At 46.4% G+C, this 19,745-nt stretch overlaps 1 protein-coding gene across 4 annotated transcripts; it reads left to right on the top strand.

Annotated features, from left to right (window-relative positions):
• The first annotated feature begins 6,369 nt into the window (after positions 1–6,369).
• CFAP53 (cilia and flagella associated protein 53) lies at positions 6,370–18,395 on the top strand. 4 transcript variants are annotated; one of them, XM_080572482.1, is made up of 8 exons: positions 6,370–6,493; positions 7,497–7,726; positions 8,696–8,869; positions 12,042–12,345; positions 14,391–14,609; positions 15,705–15,918; positions 16,374–16,476; positions 17,829–18,395. In XM_080572482.1, exons 1-8 carry the CDS (start codon positions 6,398–6,400, stop codon positions 18,076–18,078), a joined length of 1,590 nt encoding a protein of 529 aa, XP_080428608.1. In that variant the 5' UTR covers positions 6,370–6,397; the 3' UTR covers positions 18,079–18,395. The 4 variants fall into 4 exon arrangements, with proteins under 4 accessions (XP_080428608.1, XP_080428607.1, XP_080428609.1 ...); XM_080572481.1 differs by having other exon boundaries at positions 15,702–15,918; XM_080572483.1 differs by having other exon boundaries at positions 6,439–6,578; positions 15,702–15,918.
• The last annotated feature ends 1,350 nt before the right edge of the window (positions 18,396–19,745 follow it).

The raw sequence follows: 19,745 nt of genomic DNA, 5'->3' as shown, positions 1-19,745 counted from the left end.
AAGTGAGGCAAAACCAATCTGCAAAACACAGCTCCTTTCCGAGCGGAGATCCAAGCAGAGACAAAAGTCAGACCCCGATTCAGGAAGCCTCAGACTCTGTCTCCGCCCTGATAATTTCCATTAGAATTTCTGTTAGAGCACGAAGTATTAACAGAGTCTGTAACTGTGGATTATTTCTTCCTCAAAAACAAACAAAAAAATCATCCGCCTCTCTCGTCCTTGTAGTGCGGCCAGCTGAGGTCTTAATAAAGAAAAGAAATCGCCCGGAAAACATTTAGCTTGCTAATGATCTGTGGTAATGACCGGTAATCTGGGGAAAATATTTCAAATTAGAACAAAAGGGCAAATTTTGAGGGAAAAGGGCAAAATTCCTTTGAAATGAAATGTAGAGGAATAAAGAAACTACCAAAGAAACAACCTCGCCAGCTAGCCAGCCAAAACCTTTGTTTAATATCAAAACACCGTTTCCTTGTTTTGTTGCTTGTTAAGTCTTCTATTTTATTAAAAAATAAAACTAAAGCTAATTTGACAATGAGAAATTAAATAGCGTTAATCAAAACGTTACGGCACGTATGCTGTTTCTTTCGGAGCAAAATGTTATTAAAATCAAACACAGCTGATTTTCTATTAAAGGTGGCCTGGAAAGTAATTTGTCGTAACAAGGATGTGCCTTCTCAGATAACCATCTCGGACAGATTCCGGACCATTCTCCACCAAATTAGTCCGAAAATCACCAGATTACTTTTGAATGTTGGATTTTAAAAGATCACTAAGCTGGAAATTCCGCAGCCAACTCCAGAAATGACGGAAACAAAAGGAAATTAAAGATAATTAACACTACAAAGAAAGATAGCTTATAAGGCCGAGTCTTAAACCAGAGCAGAAGAGATGGAGACATGCACACGAAGGCCCCGTAGTCAGGCAGAGCATCTTTGTGCAGAGTGAATCAGCGCCCGGCATTCGGTCTGTATCTGTACCCAGCCAAATCCTGGCTCTTCAGCTCCGAGGATTTCAAGATCCGGTGATATCCTTCGAGCTGCTACCTTACAGCTGATGTAAATGGCAGCTGAGATGTCGTAAGCATTGCCGTTGCGAATGGCTTTTGTGGAGCTGCTCGCAGTTCCTCAAATACCCAGTTCAGGCTGGGTTTGTTTTAAGTCCGAAATTGGTTTAGGAAACGTGTTGGGAAACCAAGATTATATTATTGAATGAAGGAGAAATAAGCTTTACTAAAATGTCTGACAGTTAAAAACTGAGAACAGGCTAAAATATGTAACTGTTAAACGATGTGCTTGCTACCCTCGCAAAGCTCGCTGGCTGCCCGTCAGCGTTTCGATGCTTAGAAACTTTTCCTTAACTTGAATTTTCCTTACAAACCTCGCTGCTTTTTGCTCTGTCTACCAGCTGTCAAGGATGTGAAGGCAAAAATTCTCTTCTGCCCACCAGACCACGTGCCTGCAAACAGCTCCTCTGGGTTATCTTCCCACTAGAGTAAGCAACTTGATAGCTCAGGTATTTCCCAGATCTGGTTCTCTCCCACTGAGCCCCTTTTTTTGACGGGGTCGCAGGGGGAAGGCGCCTTTCAGCCACCTCCTGGCGCGGCGTTGGCTTCTCCTGCAGCGCTGCAGCGCCGTTGACTCACTTCCAGCTTGTGATCTTCTACCGCTCCAGCTCTATTTCTGCCAACCCACTTCCGAGCCAGCTGCTCCCCAGCCGCTAGGGCCGATTATTGCTGCTCCGGGACTGTGCCTTATCCGTCTTGCACCACACCCCGGTTTTCAGACCTCCCCTCCGAATTGTCACGGTCATTTGGAAACTTCGCTGCCCCAGTCCTAGCCCTCGCCACCTTTCCAGATTTAACACTAACATCCGTTTTGTTACTGAAGTGGCTGAAACCAGCCCACGGGAGGTTGGTGCCAAAGCCCAGGCGACAGCCCCAGGGGCCAGGGATCACCCCCCGCGGGCGGTGGGGATGAAGCTCCCTGCCACAGGTACCTGCAGCTGGCCTCGTCTCCCAGCAAACCTCTGAGACTGTCACACGAGACAGCGTTAAAAGCTTTACCCGACGATATTTATTGCTTCTTTCCTCACAGGGCCTGTTCCCCATCGCAGAAGGAAATTAGATTAGAGTGAAACCGTTTGTCCTTGACAAAGCTACGTTGCCTGTTACTCCTCTCCCTATTTCCTTCTAGATGCTTACAAATGATTTTCCCATTACTTATTCCGTGGCCTCTTTGATGTTGTTTTTCAGGAGCTGAAGGTAACTGACATGTAACTTCCAAGCCCTTACCCTTTTCTCTTCTTTTCTCTTTTCTTTTTTCTTCTCTTCTCTTTTCCTTTTTTTCTTTTTTCTTTTTTTTCCTTTTTTCTTTTCTTTTTTTTCCTTTTTTCTTTTCTCTTTTCTCTTTTCCTTTTCTCTTTTCTATTCTTCTTTTCCTTTTTCCTTTTTTTCTCTTTTCTTTTCCTTTTTTTCTCTTTTTCTTCTTTTCCTTTTTTCTTCTTTTCTTTTCTTTTCCTTTTTTCTTCTTTTTCCTTTTTTCTTCTCTTCTCCTTTTTTCTTCTTTCTTTTTTCTTTTCTTCTCTTTCTTTTCTCTTCTTTTCCTTTTTTCTTCTTTTTTCTTTTTTCTTTTCTTCTCTTTTCTTCTTTTCTTTTCTTCTCTTTTCCTTTTTTCTCTTCTTCTTTTCCTTTTTTCTTTTCCTTTTTTCTTCTCTTCTTTTTTTTCCTCGTTTATCTCTTTTTTCTTTTCTTTTCTTTTTTCTTTTCTTTTCTTTTTTTCTTTTCTTTTCCTTTCCTTTTCTTTTCTCTTTTCTTTTTTTTCTCCTTTCCTTTTTTTTCTTTTCTTCAAACGGATCCTGTCTGCCCCTTTTCAGCCCAATCTCCCTCCCGAAAGCCCTCAACAAACAGCCCTGCCACCACTGGCAACAGTTTTGAAGTCATCTAGGATAAAGCCCATCAAACTTCACAGGAAAATCATGAGCTTAAATAATCTCTGTGGAACCCGCCCTTTCCTCGGTCTCCACTCGGATCTAACCTTTCACCAGCGCTTCTCGTGCCAGCCACCAGATTACGACCGACATTTTGGTGACCGGCGGTGCAAAAGTCACGCTGCCCGTCGCGACGTGGGCGGCTGGGGGCAGTTTCCTGCGACTGGCATGTGAGGATGACGCAAAAAGCACCTCTAGCGCCGTGCGATCTTATTTCTCAAAACCGTTTAAAAAACTCAAATCTCTGGAAAATGTAGAAATATCGAGAAGGAAAATGTAGAGAGAGCTTTTTAGCTACAGCGAAGTAACCTCTGAATGATCATTGAATTAGCAAAAAGTCTCAAAACTCAAATTTATTTTCAGTTCCTCTTTAAATATTCCGGCTGGGTTAAAGGCTCAAGTCTTGTCCCAGTAGTAAAAAAAAAAAAAAAGAATAGTATTTTTTTCAGCAACAAAAATTCACATTTTCTTCTTTTTACAGTAGGGAAATTGTTCCGACGTGGAGTTTTTCAGAGCTGGCTGCAGCTTTGTGGCCAGATCCACTGAAATTTGTAAATGAGCTCCTGGGGCAGCCCTAAAATAAACCCTACATGTCTGTGATAATCATTTCGTGCTGGGATCATTCACCCCTCTTTCGTGCTGCGCTCCCTTTCTGTGGTTACTCTTTGCTCTTTAAAGCTTGAGAGACAGAAAGGAGAGGAACAGAGCAGCTGATCTCTGCCACAACCTTCTGATGTGGGGGGTCAGGGGTGAAGAATTTTGTCTCATGGCGCCAGTCTCAGAAGTGTTGGAACCTAGACCTGTCCTAGCTTCCGTCCTCCTTCCCCGCGATTCCAGGGGGAGGCACATCTGTGAAAGAAACAAGCGTTTTAGTGAAGATATCCCTGAAGAACGATGAGAGCCAACACTACTTACAGCTGCACGATTGAACTCTTAGGCTGCAGGACTTATTACCGGCAAAACTTCAAAGTTTGGTAGTTTGGGAGTGAAGGAAAGGCTTGATGTTGAGCTCATGCCTGAAAACACGTGCTAGTAAAAGTTCTGATCTCCGCTGCTCGTGCTCAGCGTGGCTGTGTCTCCTGTCTCTGACTCAGACGATCATGTGAATGCGAGCGATCAGCAAATCCCTCCAGAAAAAATGAATAAAGGTACCCGATGGACCTTAAAAAAAATAAAAAAAGCCGGGAGTTAGGATTTTCTTAAGCATGTATTTTGAAGATTGCCTGGAAGCTCTGGCAGGAGGGATTAAAAGGAAGCACGACCGGAGGAACTGGAGACGGTCTGGAGTGTGATCAGTGAGGAAACCCTGGGGGAATTCAGAACCGGGGAGGAATTGTGGGCTTCTTGAGTCCCTGCCTGGGAAACCCAAAGCATCTGCAGGGCTTTTGATCGTGTAAAAGGAAGGGAACTGGTATGTTCAAGTGCTGGCCCACGCGGCTGCCACAGTACCACACAAAAGGAATAAGAAACCACTGTAAGAAAGGCTTCATCTTTTATGAGGGGCGGGGACGGCTTTGGTTGACTTAAAAATCATTAATTTTTTCTCTTGGAGAAAGAAGTGAAAGGTTTCTTTTGTACGACGAGGCAATTATTCATCAGCCGATATCAATCAACCTCTTGTACTTCCTCTAAGAGCAAAAAAAAAAAAAAAAAAGGCGCCCTACTGTCCTCGCCTGGGTTTTCCCTCCTGGCACAAAAAGGCGCCAGTTAAAACCCCCCGGAATCCACGCGAGAAAATCCCGTTCGCCGAGTTTGCCACGTGGTGCTGCCCTACCCGCCCCTCGCTGAGCATAAAATGTGTTTTGCTTTTTTTTTCTTGTAAAGTTCTCAGGCTGCTCCTTAGCGAGAGGTTTCAGAAAGGAGAATTCCTCTTCAGCGCCTTGACGGAGTTCGTGCTTTCCTACAGGCTCTGGATTAAAAGCTGGCAGGGGATAGAAAGGACCAGAATGTCTCCCGGGATCTACTCTTTACAGAACTTAAAACATTTTTTTGGCTGCGTTGCTGCCCAACGGGAACTTGGCCGCCCAAAAAGTCCCCACAACATCCCCTGTTGCTTCAGGGCTTGTACAGATAGTTACAAGGGATTTTTACCGTTTTGTTAGGACAAATCTATTAAAGTGACTGCCCTGACCCGATAAAGGCACTGACAATGCCAGTCACATTACAAAAGGGGGTGGCTCCTGCTAGAACAGAAAAAAAACCCCAAACTGTTTACATGACCTAGGAGCAGGCAGTTACAACACTCCCTCAGGGATCCAAGCCAGCAAATAAAGGACAGAATATATGCCATATATATCCTATATACGTTCCCCCCATGGGGAAACCCTGGAGAATGCAGTGACCAGGACCCCCTTTGGCACGGCAGCTAAGGACAATCTGACTTCTCATCAAATGTTAATGTAAAATAAGAATAAAATCACAATCTATCCGTGCCTTAACGCTAAAATTAGGAATAAATCTTTTTTTACAAGCGGTGGAGGGACTTAAAGAAAGAATTAATAGTGGGATTGGCGGATCCACAGCTCCATTGTTTAATTCATATTTTAAACATGTGAAATACTGCACATTTCTTTACTGTATTATACATAAAATTGGCTCATGTTGTGGTGTAAATGACGACTAAGGCAACATCTCCCATTAACTTTTCCCACAGATATTAATCAAAACTACAGCCTGCCAAGAAATTCAGCCCTCTCAGCACGTCAATAGGGGTTTTCACCTCAGGGAAAAAAAAAAAACACTGTTCACTGAAGTTGTTTCTCTTTCCCAAACACCTCCAGGAGTCAGTAAGAATAGGATGACAGAGTAAATCTCTACTAAAACAAACTCTGAAGATTCCAGTTGCTTGAGCACTGCAGCAGTGGTACGACATATACTGGAGTGTGTCAGTGCTCCCTATCATACAGCTGTGTTTGACAGTGCAGAATTAACATCACTAAGACCTGAAATACGCACAACACACATATTTCAGTACGATAAAAACACGCGTTAAACCCTTCTGCCTTCGGATCACGTTTTCCAACTCGTTATCAGCCCAGTCCTGATTATCCGAAGGGAAACGAAGCTCTTGGCGCTGTCTCTGCCCCGCGGCTTCCAAGCGAACTCACTGTGGGCAACGAACCTGAAGCGACCGCAGCTCCTGAGGCGCTGCTGGGAGCCGCGCACCAGCCCCAACCCCTCTCAGGAGCCGCGGGAGGGCGCGGGGAGCCGCATTCCCGCCCAGCAGCCCCAACCCGCGACGCGTTGTGGCGGTATCGCGACGTGACGACAGGACAACGCCCCCACCCCCGGCCGCCATTTTGTGCCCCCTCAGGCGGCGCGGGCGCATTGCGCATGCGCGGCCCCCTCCCCCCGGCCGGGCTCCCGCCCGCTCTGAGCGTCCCTTGCGTCGTGAGGTCACTTCCGCTTCGCCATGGCAACGGCAGAGGCGGCGGCCGCCATGACGGCGCGGAGGGGCCCGGGGTGGCGGCGGGAGGTGCTGGGGCCCGGCCCGCACTCCGTGGCGCTGGTGAGCGGCCGGGAGCCGCCACCGGGGGCTGGAGACCCTAAGCGGGCCCCTCTTGGCGTGGGGCTGGCCGCGGGGCCAGCAGGCGGTGAGGCCAAGCCCGGGCTGAGGGCGTGTGGCCGGGTCGGGGCTGGGGTTAAGGCCGTCAGGGTGGTCCCGCTGAGGTGGACAGGTTGAGATTTAAGGTATGAGGTGGATAAACAGGCAAGTTGTAGCTCCTCCAGGCCTTTCGTGCTGCTCTTGTGGCGGTTTTCAGCTGAATGTGAGCCAGCAGTGTGCTCAGGTGGCCTAGAAGGCCAACAGCATCCTGGCTTGTATCAGAAACAGTGCGGCCAGCAGGGCTAGGGGAGTGATTGTCCCCCTGTACTCGGCTCTGGTGAGGCCGCACCTCGAGTACTGTGTTCAGTTTTGGGCCCCTCACTACAAGAAGGACATGGAGGTGCTTGAGAGAGTCCAGAGAAGGGCGACAAAGCTGGTGAGGGGTCTGGAGAACAAGTCTTAAGAGGAGCAGCTGAGGGAGCTGGGATTGTTCAGCCTGGAGAAGAGGAGGCTCAGGGGCGACCTCATCGCTCTCTATAGGTACCTTAAAGGAGGCTGTAGCGAGGTAGGGGTTGGTCTGTTCTCCCACGTGCCTGGTGACAGGACGAGGGGGAATGGGCTAAAGCTGCGCCGGGGGAGGTTTAGGTTGGATATTAGGAAGAACTTCTTTACTGAAAGGGTTGTTAGGCGTTGGAATGGGCTGCCCAGGGAAGTGGTTGAGTCACCATCCCTGGAGGTCTTTAAGAGATGTTTAGATGTTGATATGGTTTAGTGGAGGACTTGTTAGTGTTAGGTCAGAGGTTGGACTTGGTGATCTTGGAGGTCTCTTTCAACCCAGATGATTCTGTGATTCTGTGTTTTGGTCTCTGTGTTACCCCTGGTTACCATAAACCCTTATGGACTCGGTCCCCAACTCGATTAAAAAAAAGAATATTTGTAATTTCATCAGACATTCTTTCTGTTGCAGAGAGCCAAGCCCCCTAAAGAACGAAGACGTGAAAATTTTGCCTTGGCCCGCAGAGAGAAAGAACAGGAGCTCCTGGAATACGCCGCTCTCCTAAAGCTCTACAGGCAGTGTCGCAGCGTCCACGAGTGGCAGCAACGCAACGAGCAGAAATGGCTGCACGGAGCTGTGTGGAGAAAGGTTGAGGCGGCGATGCAGGAGTATCAGGCAGGGACTGATGACAGGAGAGAGAGGTAGCAAGCAAGGAGCTAAAACGAATGTCTGCCCTGCTATTTTCCACTTCACCGCGTGCTTAGAGGAGCAATTATGGGGGAAAAACACTCAGTAGAGCTCGGCTCTGTGCCTCCCCCCTGGCATTACGGCATGGCCTTCGTTATTCCTTCGACTGGAAAGCGTGGGCGTGCTTATTTGTCAGGCAGGCAGCAACGCAGAGCAAAGAGGAGCTTTTGGGCCCTTGTTACCAGTACAATTCACAACAACAAAAAGCTAAAAGCCGGAACCACAACAGAATCGGGCTGTGCTGACCTTAGAAAAAAAACAAACAAACGTTTTCTCAGTTGTTCTTTTTATAGTAAGCAGCTTTGCGGCTGTGAACTGGAAGGAACCCGCTGAGATCTTGTGGCCCTGCTCAGCAGGGCCACCTAGCGCAGGCTGCTCAGTGCCGCGTCCTGTTGCGTTTTGGGTATCTCCAGACACGGAGCGTCCACAGAATTTCTGGGCAGCCTGGTCTGCGTGTGGCCACCGGCACGAGAAAAACCTGTTCCTTTGTGGACAGGTGGAATTTCACGTTTTATTTTCTCTTGTCCTGCCACTGGGCACTCCGAAGAGCCTCCCTCTTTTTTGTGGGAGATTCGTACACAGTTGATGAGCTCCCCCTGGGGCCTTCTTCTCTCCGGGCTGAACGCTCCCAGCTCCCTCAGCCTCCCCTGAAACAAAAACCCGTCCGTTCCCTTCATCGTCTCTGTGTTCGCTGGTTTCTGTTCAGCTCGTTCATCACCCCCAGTAAGCCCCAGCGTGCCCCCAGGTGCAGGACTTTGCCTCCCCAGTGTTAAATTTCACCAGGCTTGGTGCCGAGCTGCCAAAGATCCCCCTGCCACCTTTACAGGGATGCATAAATTGTGAGGGGAAGAGTGCAGTCCGTTACTTAATCGTTCAACAGATAAGTCGTTCTGGTTTTTATTGAAGCGTTTCCTTCGTTTCAGGCTTCGCGAGCTTCTGGAGGCAGAGGAAAATAAGTACTTCGCTGAGATGGAATCGTCTGAAGAAACTCTGCTGGAGAAGCAAGCGAAAATGAGGGAGCGAGCAAAATTATTGAGAGAGGAGAGGGAGAAAGAAAGGCAGCAGCTGGTGGCTGAAAAACGGGAGCAGCAGTTCAGGTAGGTCCGGAACGATATAAAATAGAGTTTGGGGGAGGAAATACTAAACAGCAACGTAACAAGAAGGTGACGAAGTGCAGAAATCCTTGTCCTGTGTGGGCATCCCCATGCTCCCGCCCCCCGCCAAATCATGGAGGGTTTATTTGGCCTAAATCACGCTTATTAAGCTCACGTATGGAAAGTCCTTCAGCAGTTGGGATTGCCCAAGGTGGCTGTTTTTATTTATTGCCCCCTTCTCAAGGACACCGGCAAGCTGAAGTTGTAGCGCAACCTGAAATCCCCTGCCCAGCCTTCCTGGATGCCAAGTTTGGCAGCGACCTTGGAAGCCGTTAAGGTTTGCAGGTGCTCCTCAGGTCCCGAGGCCTTGGCATCACACCTGGCTCGTTCAGCTCTTGGCAATCTGGTTCCCTGAGGAAGGGATGAAAATGATGTTAATGCAATCCTGCCCTTTCCCTCTGCGAAACCGAACGTTGAACCCGGTGGGAAAGGCTTGGAGTGTTTCACCGGGGGCTTGAGCAGTCTTTTGTCTGCCACTCATCGGTGTCTTTAAGAAAAAAACAACCTGCAACGTCTTAAAACTGGCATAAAACCTCAATCGCCTCCTTTTTCTTGCGGTAACATCAGGAGCGTTCGCGCAGAGGACGTTGCTATCGCAGCGACTGGACGCGGCAGCCGTAAAACGAAGAAATAGCCGGGAGGGGCGGGGAATAAACGCGCTTTCCGTCTTCGGGAAGCGGCTCCGCGCAGGCACAATTTGAACGTTAAGAAGCTTAGGGTAGCAAAGCAAGGAAGAAAAGCAGCCGTCTGGGAGAGCAGATGTTTATACGTCGCTCGAAAAGCCGCTCAGAAGGAATTTATTTTGATGAAATCAAGCAAAAATGAATTTATATTAAAATTCAAACCGTGCCAAGCTTTTATGGAACTTCTCCTCTTCTCCGAGAACTCAGTTAAATTCAGATTAGTTCATAAACGTGGAGAAGAAGAAGTAATAAACATGGAGAAGAAGAAGTAATTCTTTATTCTTTCACTGCTGGGAGAACTTTGAAGCCGTTGCGTTAAGGTAACACAGGTCTTTCAAACGGCGTAAGATTCCCAATCTTAATTACGGTACGTTTTTCTCAGAACATTTGAGAAACGTGTTTTTCGTGAGTACCGATTAGTCCAGTAGTCCGTAATCACCATTCACGTCTACCTGGGAGTCGGAAGAACGATCCCAGGGTTAAAAACGTAAGAAAAATGCTGACTGTGGGAGGTTTCATTTTAGAGATTAGACGCTGGTGAAGGGGGACTTGACAGATTACAGCCGTCTCTTCTAGGTCAAGGTTAAAAGGTCAGAAATGCCTCCTGAATATCAAGCCAAGTGAGAATTTTGCAGTTTATAAGCCACAAGTAATTGTTATCGGGCTGGCTTACCACGGAGCGTTATTGGCAAAGCTTTTGGAAGATCTTGGTAGCCACCGTGTAATTATTACACCTTGGTGGTTGCCTCAAGCACGTGTCCGTGAGCCTAGGAGCCGTGCTCGTGAGTGGGAGGTGAGTGGGAGGTGGTGGAGGAGCCGTGTCAAGTAAAGAAGAAATTATTCCTTTCCAATTTCCCTGTCGAAATAATCCCGCTGAGGCCGGGGAATATAAAGCAAACGAGCAAAGGTCGGATTTAGAAATAAAGAAGACGTAACAGCTGACCTCAGGGGAGGTCAGATTTGTTTCTGTAGCCTCCGTGTAGGTGCGAACCCCCGGTATTTGGCCCCCTCCCGGTGCATTCGATGATTTCTTGCGATGTCTGCTGTGAATTTGGAAAATAGCGTTGCGGTGATCTGCAGAAGGTGGTTTCATTCAGCAGGAAATCGTGAGCTATCCTCCAGCTTTACAGCACGGCCGCGTGTCTGTCACACACCCTTAGGGCTCAGAGACCCTTTACTGCTTGTAGACCTCTTACCATTTTCAGCTCGTTTCACATTCTGAGCGTGTGAAAGTCCACGTCCTGGTTTTAAAACAGGTTTAAAATGTTTGTTCGGGTTCCATTTTGTTTGGTTGTTTAAAGAAATTTTAAAAGAAATTTTAAAAGAAATTTTAAAAGAAATTTTAAAAGAAATTTTAAAAGAAATTTTAAAAGAAATTTTAAAAGAAATTTTAAAAGAAATTTTAAAAGAAATTTTAAAAGAAATTTTAAAAGAAATTTTAAAAGAAATTTTAAAAGAAATTTTAAAAGAAATTTTAAAAGAAATTTTAAAAGAAATTTTAAAAGAAATTTTAAAAGAAATTTTAAAAGAAATTTTAAAAGAAATTTTAAAAGAAATTTTAAAAGAAATTTTAAAAGAAATTTTAAAAGAAATTTTAAAAGAAATTTTAAAAGAAATTTTAAAAGAAATTTTAAAAGAAATTTTAAAAGAAATTTTAAAAGAAATTTTAAAAGAAATTTTAAAAGAAATTTTAAAAGAAATTTTAAAAGAAATTTTAAAAGAAATTTTAAAAGAAATTTTAAAAGAAATTTTAAAAGAAATTTTAAAAGAAATTTTAAAAGAAATTTTAAAAGAAGGAAAACAAAGAAATATCAAAAAGAAAACATAAAAGAACATCAAAGAAATCTTGCAACTTCTATGAAATATGCCACAAAACTTCAAATCTCATAAAATTCTAGTGGTTCTTGTTTAGCAGTGTAACCTAAATTTCTGCTCTTAAATGGTTTTCAGATTGGGACTTGAGCTTTTAAGCGACTAGTAAACCTAGTCTAGGTCTTCATTTGAATGACGAGCAACCTGAGTGTTTGAACAAGGGTGGTTTATAGGTTAAAAATATGCGTGTGTATATAAAAAATCCCACATAATTCATGTTCTGACTCTGTATATGCACATGCATTGTATATATAAAGGAATAGACGGTGGGTATATGCATATATATTGTGCGTGTGTGGGTTTTTTAGACAAATGCCAATACAGGACCTGCTTTTCAAGTCATTAACGTCAAAATCTCCATGAAATCAGGTTTTCAGTCGTTCCTTATGACTCAGAAGGAATCGGTGCCAGACCAGGTGCAGGAATCAGCATCCTGAGCTGCAGTCGTCCATGTAGTCATGAGCCGGAGCCCTCCATCCGTCATGGATCGCCAAATTTGCTTGTTAATTTGATCCCCCCGACCCACCTTTTCCTTTTTTAACCTTTATTTTGCCGTTCAGAGAACAATGCGATGAGCTCCGCGTGCGGTGGCTGAAGGAGCATCAGAAGGAATTGTGTGCGGACCGGCTGGCCCAGCTAACTCTGAAGGAGGAACTGAAAAAACAGCAGGAGGAGGAGGAGCAGATGTTTGCAGAGCTTTGGAAGGAAGACGGGCTGGCTAAGGAAAGGCGAGAGGCGGCGGATATGCAGAAATTGTCCGAACGGAATCGGGAAATCCTGGACGTCCTCGGCGCCCAGGTAGCAGTGCTCAGTGCTCACAAAGAGGAGGCGAAGCGGCTGAAGGAAGAAGAGGCTCGACTGCTGGTAATTTCCGTATCATCCTCAATTCAGTGTTCTTTGAAAGTCCCTTCTAACGTTAGGCTTACTAGATGCGTGGATGAATCCGTACCTCATTTGTATCTTCGCTGATTCCGTTAGGATCCGAGACTCTCCTATTATGCTAAGCCTCTTTTCCAGAGCCGTGGCAAACGCGTTCCTGTTTACAGAGGGAAAAACGTCCTTTGAAACTTAGCACGTAATGGATTTTAGCATTCAAAGCTTCCAAAAGCCTTTGTGGGAAACGGAAACGGTGGTAAGCTTTTTTTTTTTTGCCAGACGCATTCCGAATCCCGGTTTCCTGGGGGATGGATTCTGGCGTCCCAGCTGTAACGCACGGTACGGGAGCCCGGTGCCTGAACACGGGGAGCGGAGCAGGCCGGCTGCCAGTTTGCAGGGTCGTCCAACAGCCCAAATCGCAGATCGGGCACCGGGAGCGAGCGCGAAGCCTACCTGCAGCTCCCGGGTGACTGTTCTCAGCCCCTTCTCTCACTGCTCCTCCCCAGCGCTCTGATCCGACAGCGCTGTGAGCGCTGGGAGCCAAACCTCTGCGGGGGGGAGGTTGCAGAGCCTGGTGGTGCGCTCGGGGCCCTGACACGTACACGAGGAGACGTGTGTATGAAACACCCCTACCGCTTGCTCCCCAGCCGACTCTATTTTGGAATCTACATTCTGTCTTTCCACCCTTCCATCTTTTTTATTTTATTTTATTTTGAAAGTCCACTCTTTAACAGATAGAACTCGGCAAGCGGCGTCTAAAAGCTGTCTCCTATTTAGGGGTGCCACATCGTGGGAGGAATTTGGCTCACTCGGTCCAACTGTTCTGGTGTTTTGTCCTCTTTTGTCCTTGTCTCTTCCCGTTCTGGACCTGATATAGTTGAGCTGACTTCAGTGGAGCATTATTCAGTGTTGGCTTTGTGATTTGGCTCAAACTTCGTCTTCATTTTGCAGCTCTATATGTGTAGCAACTGGATGGTCGTGCAGGGCACTGAAAGCTGATACGGGCAAGATAAATATTCCACTGCTTTTTAAAAAATAATGACAAGATTTTTTAAAAATAATGACAATAATGAATCCGAAGCTCTAAAAATCCTGGCTGTAAGCCGAGTCTTATTCCAAGTCGAGTTCTTATTCCAAGCTAGACTGCAATGTTGCACTCGTTTAAAACGATGCAGAAGAAAATTCTTTTCCTGTAACGATTTTTAAGGCGCTGCCAGCCCTCCCAAAATAAAAAACACTTCTACTTAACTGGCCTTTTCAGAAAAAAAAAATAATAAAAATAGAGGAAATAGAAATAGGAAAAGAAATTCGAATAGGAGGCTTCGTAGCTTCCCCTGAAGACAGCTGTTCTGAGCTCCATCAAGAACAGAAATTTGTGGTGAAGTGGTTTAATTTCTGGAAAAAAAAACAAATAGGGTCAAAAAGGACCCTTCAGAGGGTCCCACCCTTAGCTACTTTCCTACAGCTTCCCCGTTGGGTTCCTTATTCGGTGCCTCAAATAAGACATACTGAGTTTCACAGCTGTTTTTCTGGCTTCTGAAAGTAAATTGGGCTGGTCGGGCAGATAGCAGCGTAGCTTCGGCTTCGAAATGCTTCGAGAGTCAGAGCGGGTGCTTTGTGATAACATAAACAGATAACACATGCAGAAACGGGGAGGAACACGCGGTTCTGTTACTGGTTAGTGGCTGTGGCTGTGTTTAAAGAGTTGGATGGAGATCATACGTGCTGCAAAGACACCGGTTTCTCTGAAGAGGTGTCTGTCTGTCTGCCTGAAGTATTTGGAGTCTGGATGTCAGGCATTCCTGTGATAATTAAAGAGAAAATCCTGAATTCTAAGGAAGGGTATGGTAAAACGTTCGTACTTGAACGACTTTAATGGATAACACTCACTCCAAAATTCTCTATTTTTAGAAACAATAATGTTTTTTAATATTTATCTTTGCTCTTCGGTGGTCCAAATAAACTAATCCTAGCCGTCGCTTTGTTTGAAGTTACGGAACGATTTTGCAAGCGGGCTGTTTTTCCTTTCGTAGGAAGAGCAACAGCAGCTGCTTAAACTAGAAAATGAAAAACTTCAAATGGAGAAATTACAGAAGCAGAAGGAATGCAGGGATATGTTGCTCGGCGCAGCAGAGGACAAGAGGAAGCGGCTTAATGAAGAAAAAGAAGGCGAGCTTGCCCTTGAGATGAAAACCTTAGAAAAATCTCCTTGGAAACCTGAGGAAGACCCTGGGGAGAAAATGAAAAGAAAAGTAAGGGCTGCAGGTTTTAATTCGGAAGTTTTGGGACAACACCTCACCTGGACTAATTTTGTTGCTCTTTGTGGAGCTGCACAGTATAAATGAGATCAGACGCGAGACCTTTTTCTGTGGTCGATTCTTTTGTCGCGTAGCCTGGTGCCTCTCTTCCTGCCAGCACTCTGCTTCTCTAAAGAAACCCATTATCTGTTAAAATCGCAGCAGGGACTTTGAATCCCGTCTTGCGATCAGCAAAGCTACCAGTCTAGATGAAAACTGGGGGTTTATAGAAAACCCTGGATTCCCGCCCCTCCAAGCTGATTTCTTTCGGTATAAACCACATGAGGTTTTTAGTCCTTACACTGCATGGACGCAGTGGAGATTAGGGAAGCTTTTTTGTTTGTCTGTCTCACGGACCTGATTTATTAAATACTTGTAATTGCAGAGGAGAGTAAATATTTGACGTGTTCTGGTTTATTAGACTACTAAGAAACAGTTTTAAATGTTTTATTACTAGCTAGATGTGTAGGTGCAATGTTTCCCGTGGAATGTCTCGGACAGGCTATGAAACCGTGGATGTATCTGTCAGTTTTTGAATTTAGAACAAGTCGATTGTCCAACTTCAAGGCGAAAACGGATCCCAAGGTAGCTTGATAACAGAGCAGGGAGCTGTGTTCTTCACTCTGCTCAAGGTGTTTGGAAGACAGTGTGGGTTGGGAAAGTTTTATAAACGTTCTCTGTAATCTTCAGCCAGTTAGACCTTGGCACAAAATCAGAAGAGACGGTGTTTATTTGTTACTGCGTTTACGTGGCTCCTAATGGCGGTGAGTGTCAGCCGTGGAAAATATTTGCGAAATTTCTGTGGTGCGGGCATCTGAGCTGTTAAGAGGGATCGCTCTGTTTTTCTTCTTCCCTTACGCTCTTGTCCAGGCTTTGTCGATTGCCTGGGAAACGCGTTCTGCGCAGCTCGTCTGGTGACAGGGCTTGGAACGCAGCTCGAGGCTCCTGCTTGCCACATTGGCCACAAACCCCCACTTCTCTTCGCCTTTTTTGAAACACATCTTTGAACCCTTTTACTCAAACCTGCAAATGTTTGTGTGCTTGCAGCAGGAGCTGTTCAAGGAGCAACAGGCTTACCGGGCACACCTGGCTCAACAGCTGGAGGAGGAAAAACAGCGAGAAAAAGAAGCGGACAAGTTCCTCGAGGAAGAGAGGGCGAAGGTTTGGGCCAAGAAGGCCGAGCAAATGCGGTTAGAAAAGGAGGCCAGAGAGCAGCTGCTGAAAGAGGTCTTGCATACGAGACAGCTACAGATTGAGGAGAAGAGTAAGTAATAATAGCTGTCTGTGCACCAAACCTACTGCGGGAACGTGAGGCTTGGCAAAGGCACGCTGCTTTTGGGAAGACCGTCTAGCCCGGTATGCACGGGCTGCATGGATGAGTGGACAACAGCGCTGCTGTCCCTGAATCTCCTTCTGAAACTTTCCTCCTCCAGGCAGTCCTTACGCTCGTTTCCCATTGCTGTCACCAGAACGAAGCAAGGATTGCGTGAGGAAGCAGTTCTTATTACTATTATTATCTCGAAGTTGTGTTAAATCTTTGCTATCAAGACGGGACAAAAGCAAATAAGCTGAGAATACGCTTCCCGTTGTTTGGGTGCCTCCTCAGAAACAACAAAGCTCAGGCTTGCTATTTAGGCTGCTTGGCTCGCATGCAGTCTCCTTTTCCCCTCGAGCTCAGCAGTGCCTTTATCTTCTAAAAGTATTTGTGTGTTTTTCCAGTGCAGAGGAACGCAAAGGAGCAGGAAGAACTTGCTCAAGAGAAGAAGTTACTAGCCGAAGCCATCGCAGAACTCAAACGCGTAGAGGAAGAAAAATGGGCAAGGTATTTTTCTTTATGCCGTTGGTTCGTTGCATTGCAGATCAACCTTTTTAAGTCTGTGAGCTGGAGAATTCTCGTTTTTAAGTAGCCGTGTAGGAGCACCGGGTAGGCTTTTTTCCCTTCACAGAGGCTCTGCCGTGGTGCAGCCCATCGGTTCCAAACTGCGTTGTTAATTGTGTTTATCAAACGCCTCCCCTCGTATTCCGAGCTGTCGTTAGGAGTGGCTGAGGTGCGGGGAGGAAGGCTTAATGAAAGGTTACGTCGTTACTTACCGAGGAGAACGAGTGTCTTCAAGTTATTGCTAAACCCCACCCACGCACCTCCCTTGAACAGTCGCGGCGTCAGCCACCGAAACACCGGACCCCGTAACCCAGCTGCACGGGGTTCCCCTTACCTTGCAGTTCCTCGGGGTGAGAGAATATTTTTTAATCGCAGTAGCCGAAACGCTCCTCTGGGTGTCGTGCGAAACCCGGGACAAAGGGCCTTATTTCTCTCACTCCGTTTCCCTTTTGTGCTTCTGCCCTTTCTCCACACCCGTTCGTGGGACGTGACTGAGTAACTCCTTCCGGAGCTAGCGTCGCTTGCGTTCCCTGATAAATTTATTGATAACCGTCTCCTGGATGTGGCAGATATCTCGCCCTCTGCGAGCAAACGTTCGGGTCTTCGCTTTGAATCTGCTTCGCTTAGCAAAGAGGGCACTGAGTGGTTCCGCTGTGTCGCACGTACTTTGATTAAACTATCGGGTTTTCAAGAGTCCGGGCGAGTCTTTGTGACTCCCGAGCACGTAGGTGGGCTTCCAGTGCTGCTCCGGAGGACGGTGAAAGTGATGTGTGAATCTCAAGGTAGGGTGGAACAACGATTTCTTGGATTCAGCGATTTCTAGGACGGCCGTTTCCTACAGCGTTAGCACAACGCCGGACAAGAGCCTGCGCCCTGCCTCGCCCGCTGGCAGGAACCCGTTGTTACCTTCGCAACGAGGGAGTGGAAACTGGGCGTGAGGCCGCTTCAGCGGTGAGCCCGAGCTAGGGGAGGACTGAAACCCGACGCGTTCTCCGGCCTCTTGCTGCCGCTGCGAGGGGCAGGGGAGGCGTGCTGATGGCAAGGGGGGGTTCTCGCTCTTGTGGTTTTTTTTTGGTAAGCACTAATTTTGTGGTCTGCTCTGTAATACGCAACAGAATTCGTGCTCTGAACAACGTATGGTTTGCTCGTAGTAGCACAAGTCACTCTCGACTCCTAAGAAGGGTTTTGAACCTTCCTGTGGTCTGAGGTTGAATGATAACAGATTTAAAAAGTTACGCTTTTATGTTTTTTTTAACCCACGCTTCGTAAACAAGCTATTTACGTGTCGTTTCCAGAAAAGCGAAGGAAGCAAAAGAATACCAAGGGCAACTCAGGGCTCAAATTGCCTATCAGCAACAGGCCCGTGATGCTGAGGAAGAAGAGAAGAAGCAAGAATACGAATTGGGTCTAGCAGAAGAGCGAGCCTACCGAGAAAGGATACGGGACGTTCTGTCAAGGCCTTACGAGAAACTAGCAAAAATTCACCCTTTGAGAAGAAAATTGATGTCTAACTCCCAAGAAGATCGCTTAACTGTGCCATTTTAGCTCACTCCCGATTGCCTTTAAAAGCCTTTTCCAGGCGTGTTTGTAACTGATTCGAGTTTGACCCTTTCTCCCCTGTGACGCTCAAAATATTTAACTGAATGCAAGAAATATATTTTTTAATTTCTTTTCCCCGCTCTGCTTTCTTTGACAAGATCTGAATCAGAGCGTTTGACGCTTTAATACAAAAACACTCTATGCTCTCTGCAGCGTAATTATTATGACGACGTGAACGACGTGCAGGCGTTATTTAAAATAAAAAAAAAAAAACTTTGTAGAAGAGTTTCGGCAAACTTTTATTAAAACACCGTTCAAGCTGCAAATATTTGCGAAACCTTTTTTTTTTCGTGTGTGTTTAGACAAAAGGCGCTCGGTGACTTACCTTCCTTTTCCCTCTTAAATCCTTGAATCTGTTTTACTCTGGCTGGAGAGCGAAGAGTTCATAGTGCCTCGTGTGTATTCTGACAGCTGTTGGATGACTTGCGGAACACCGGAGTCCCAAAGCTAGTCCGCGAGACCTCGTCTTGCACAGATTTAATTGTGCACGTCTGAAGTCATCCTTTTCTTGGGATAAAAAATGTAATTATTTATCCTTTTGGTGGCAACTCTGCCTCTTCGGGCTGTCTTGGGTTGCCTCCGGTGCCGTAGTCTGAACGTACGGAGTGGGGGACCAGAGCACCAGTAATATTTTCAGACAAAGCGGCCCCCGGATTAACGGCCAGGTTGTTTTTTGTGCAGGAGGAGCAGCGGGTGATGCAAGGAGGCCAGGTGGGAGTAAGCCAGCCCCGTGACATTCCTCTCGGCCAGCTTCTCCGGTCTGCGTTTCGTTATTTTCTCCTCTTTGCTTTTAAGAGGAGGGAAGAATCCGTTTATGTCCTCGTGCCCTTTCTTGCTCGTGGGCTTTGTGATTCAGAAATGTTTTTATCTATCACATTTTTCTGGTTGAGCCTTTGTTGCTGCTTATCTGCGGATGTTTCTCCTCCCTTTCACCTCCTGCTATCTCTCCTCCGGCTCCTGTCTTTTTCACCCCTTTCTTCAACTTCCATCCCTCCCTAAGTGTTTCTTCCACCTTCTATTTCCTCCTCACCTTCTCTTTTCAGTATTTAGCTCCTGTTTGGTCCAGTACCAGGACTTCTGGGTGCTCGTTTTGTGGGAATGTGAATGGAGGAGCTGATAATTTGCTGGGATTAGAGCACAGGTACCCCAGCTCCCCCGCCGAGGTAGTTTCATCGGTCCAGAGAGCCCAGGCAGCCACAGGTCTCTGCTCTCACCGGTAGATAAAATTGGCAGGATGATTAAGAGATTAATTTCCTGGACTGCCGCAGACTCCTGGTACGGCCCTGCATAAGCGATGTGGATTTTATTTACTACCATGACCCGTGTTTGGGGGAAAAAAAAAAAAAGAAAAGGCACATAATAGCGCATTTGCGATTCCAGGATTAATTAAAGTACGTTATTAAAGGCCGTCATGGGGTACACGCAGCGCGTGAGAGACACAGAATACCACACTCGTGAGCGTGCCGAATTGGAGCCATCCAGAACGCTAAGAAATCTTTTTTTTTTTTCGTAAAATAAGAGCTCCGAAGAGGTGGTCGGAGCTATCGAGCATTTATTCATCGAGCATTGCTTCAAAGCAGCCTCTCGATGCCCGAAACGCTCAGGTGAGCGGC

This window comes from Anser brachyrhynchus, assembly GCF_964034855.1.
Source record: "Anser brachyrhynchus genome assembly, chromosome: W".
Lineage (NCBI taxonomy): Eukaryota > Metazoa > Chordata > Aves > Anseriformes > Anatidae > Anser > Anser brachyrhynchus.
This window is presented reverse-complemented; position numbering and strand designations above follow the sequence as displayed.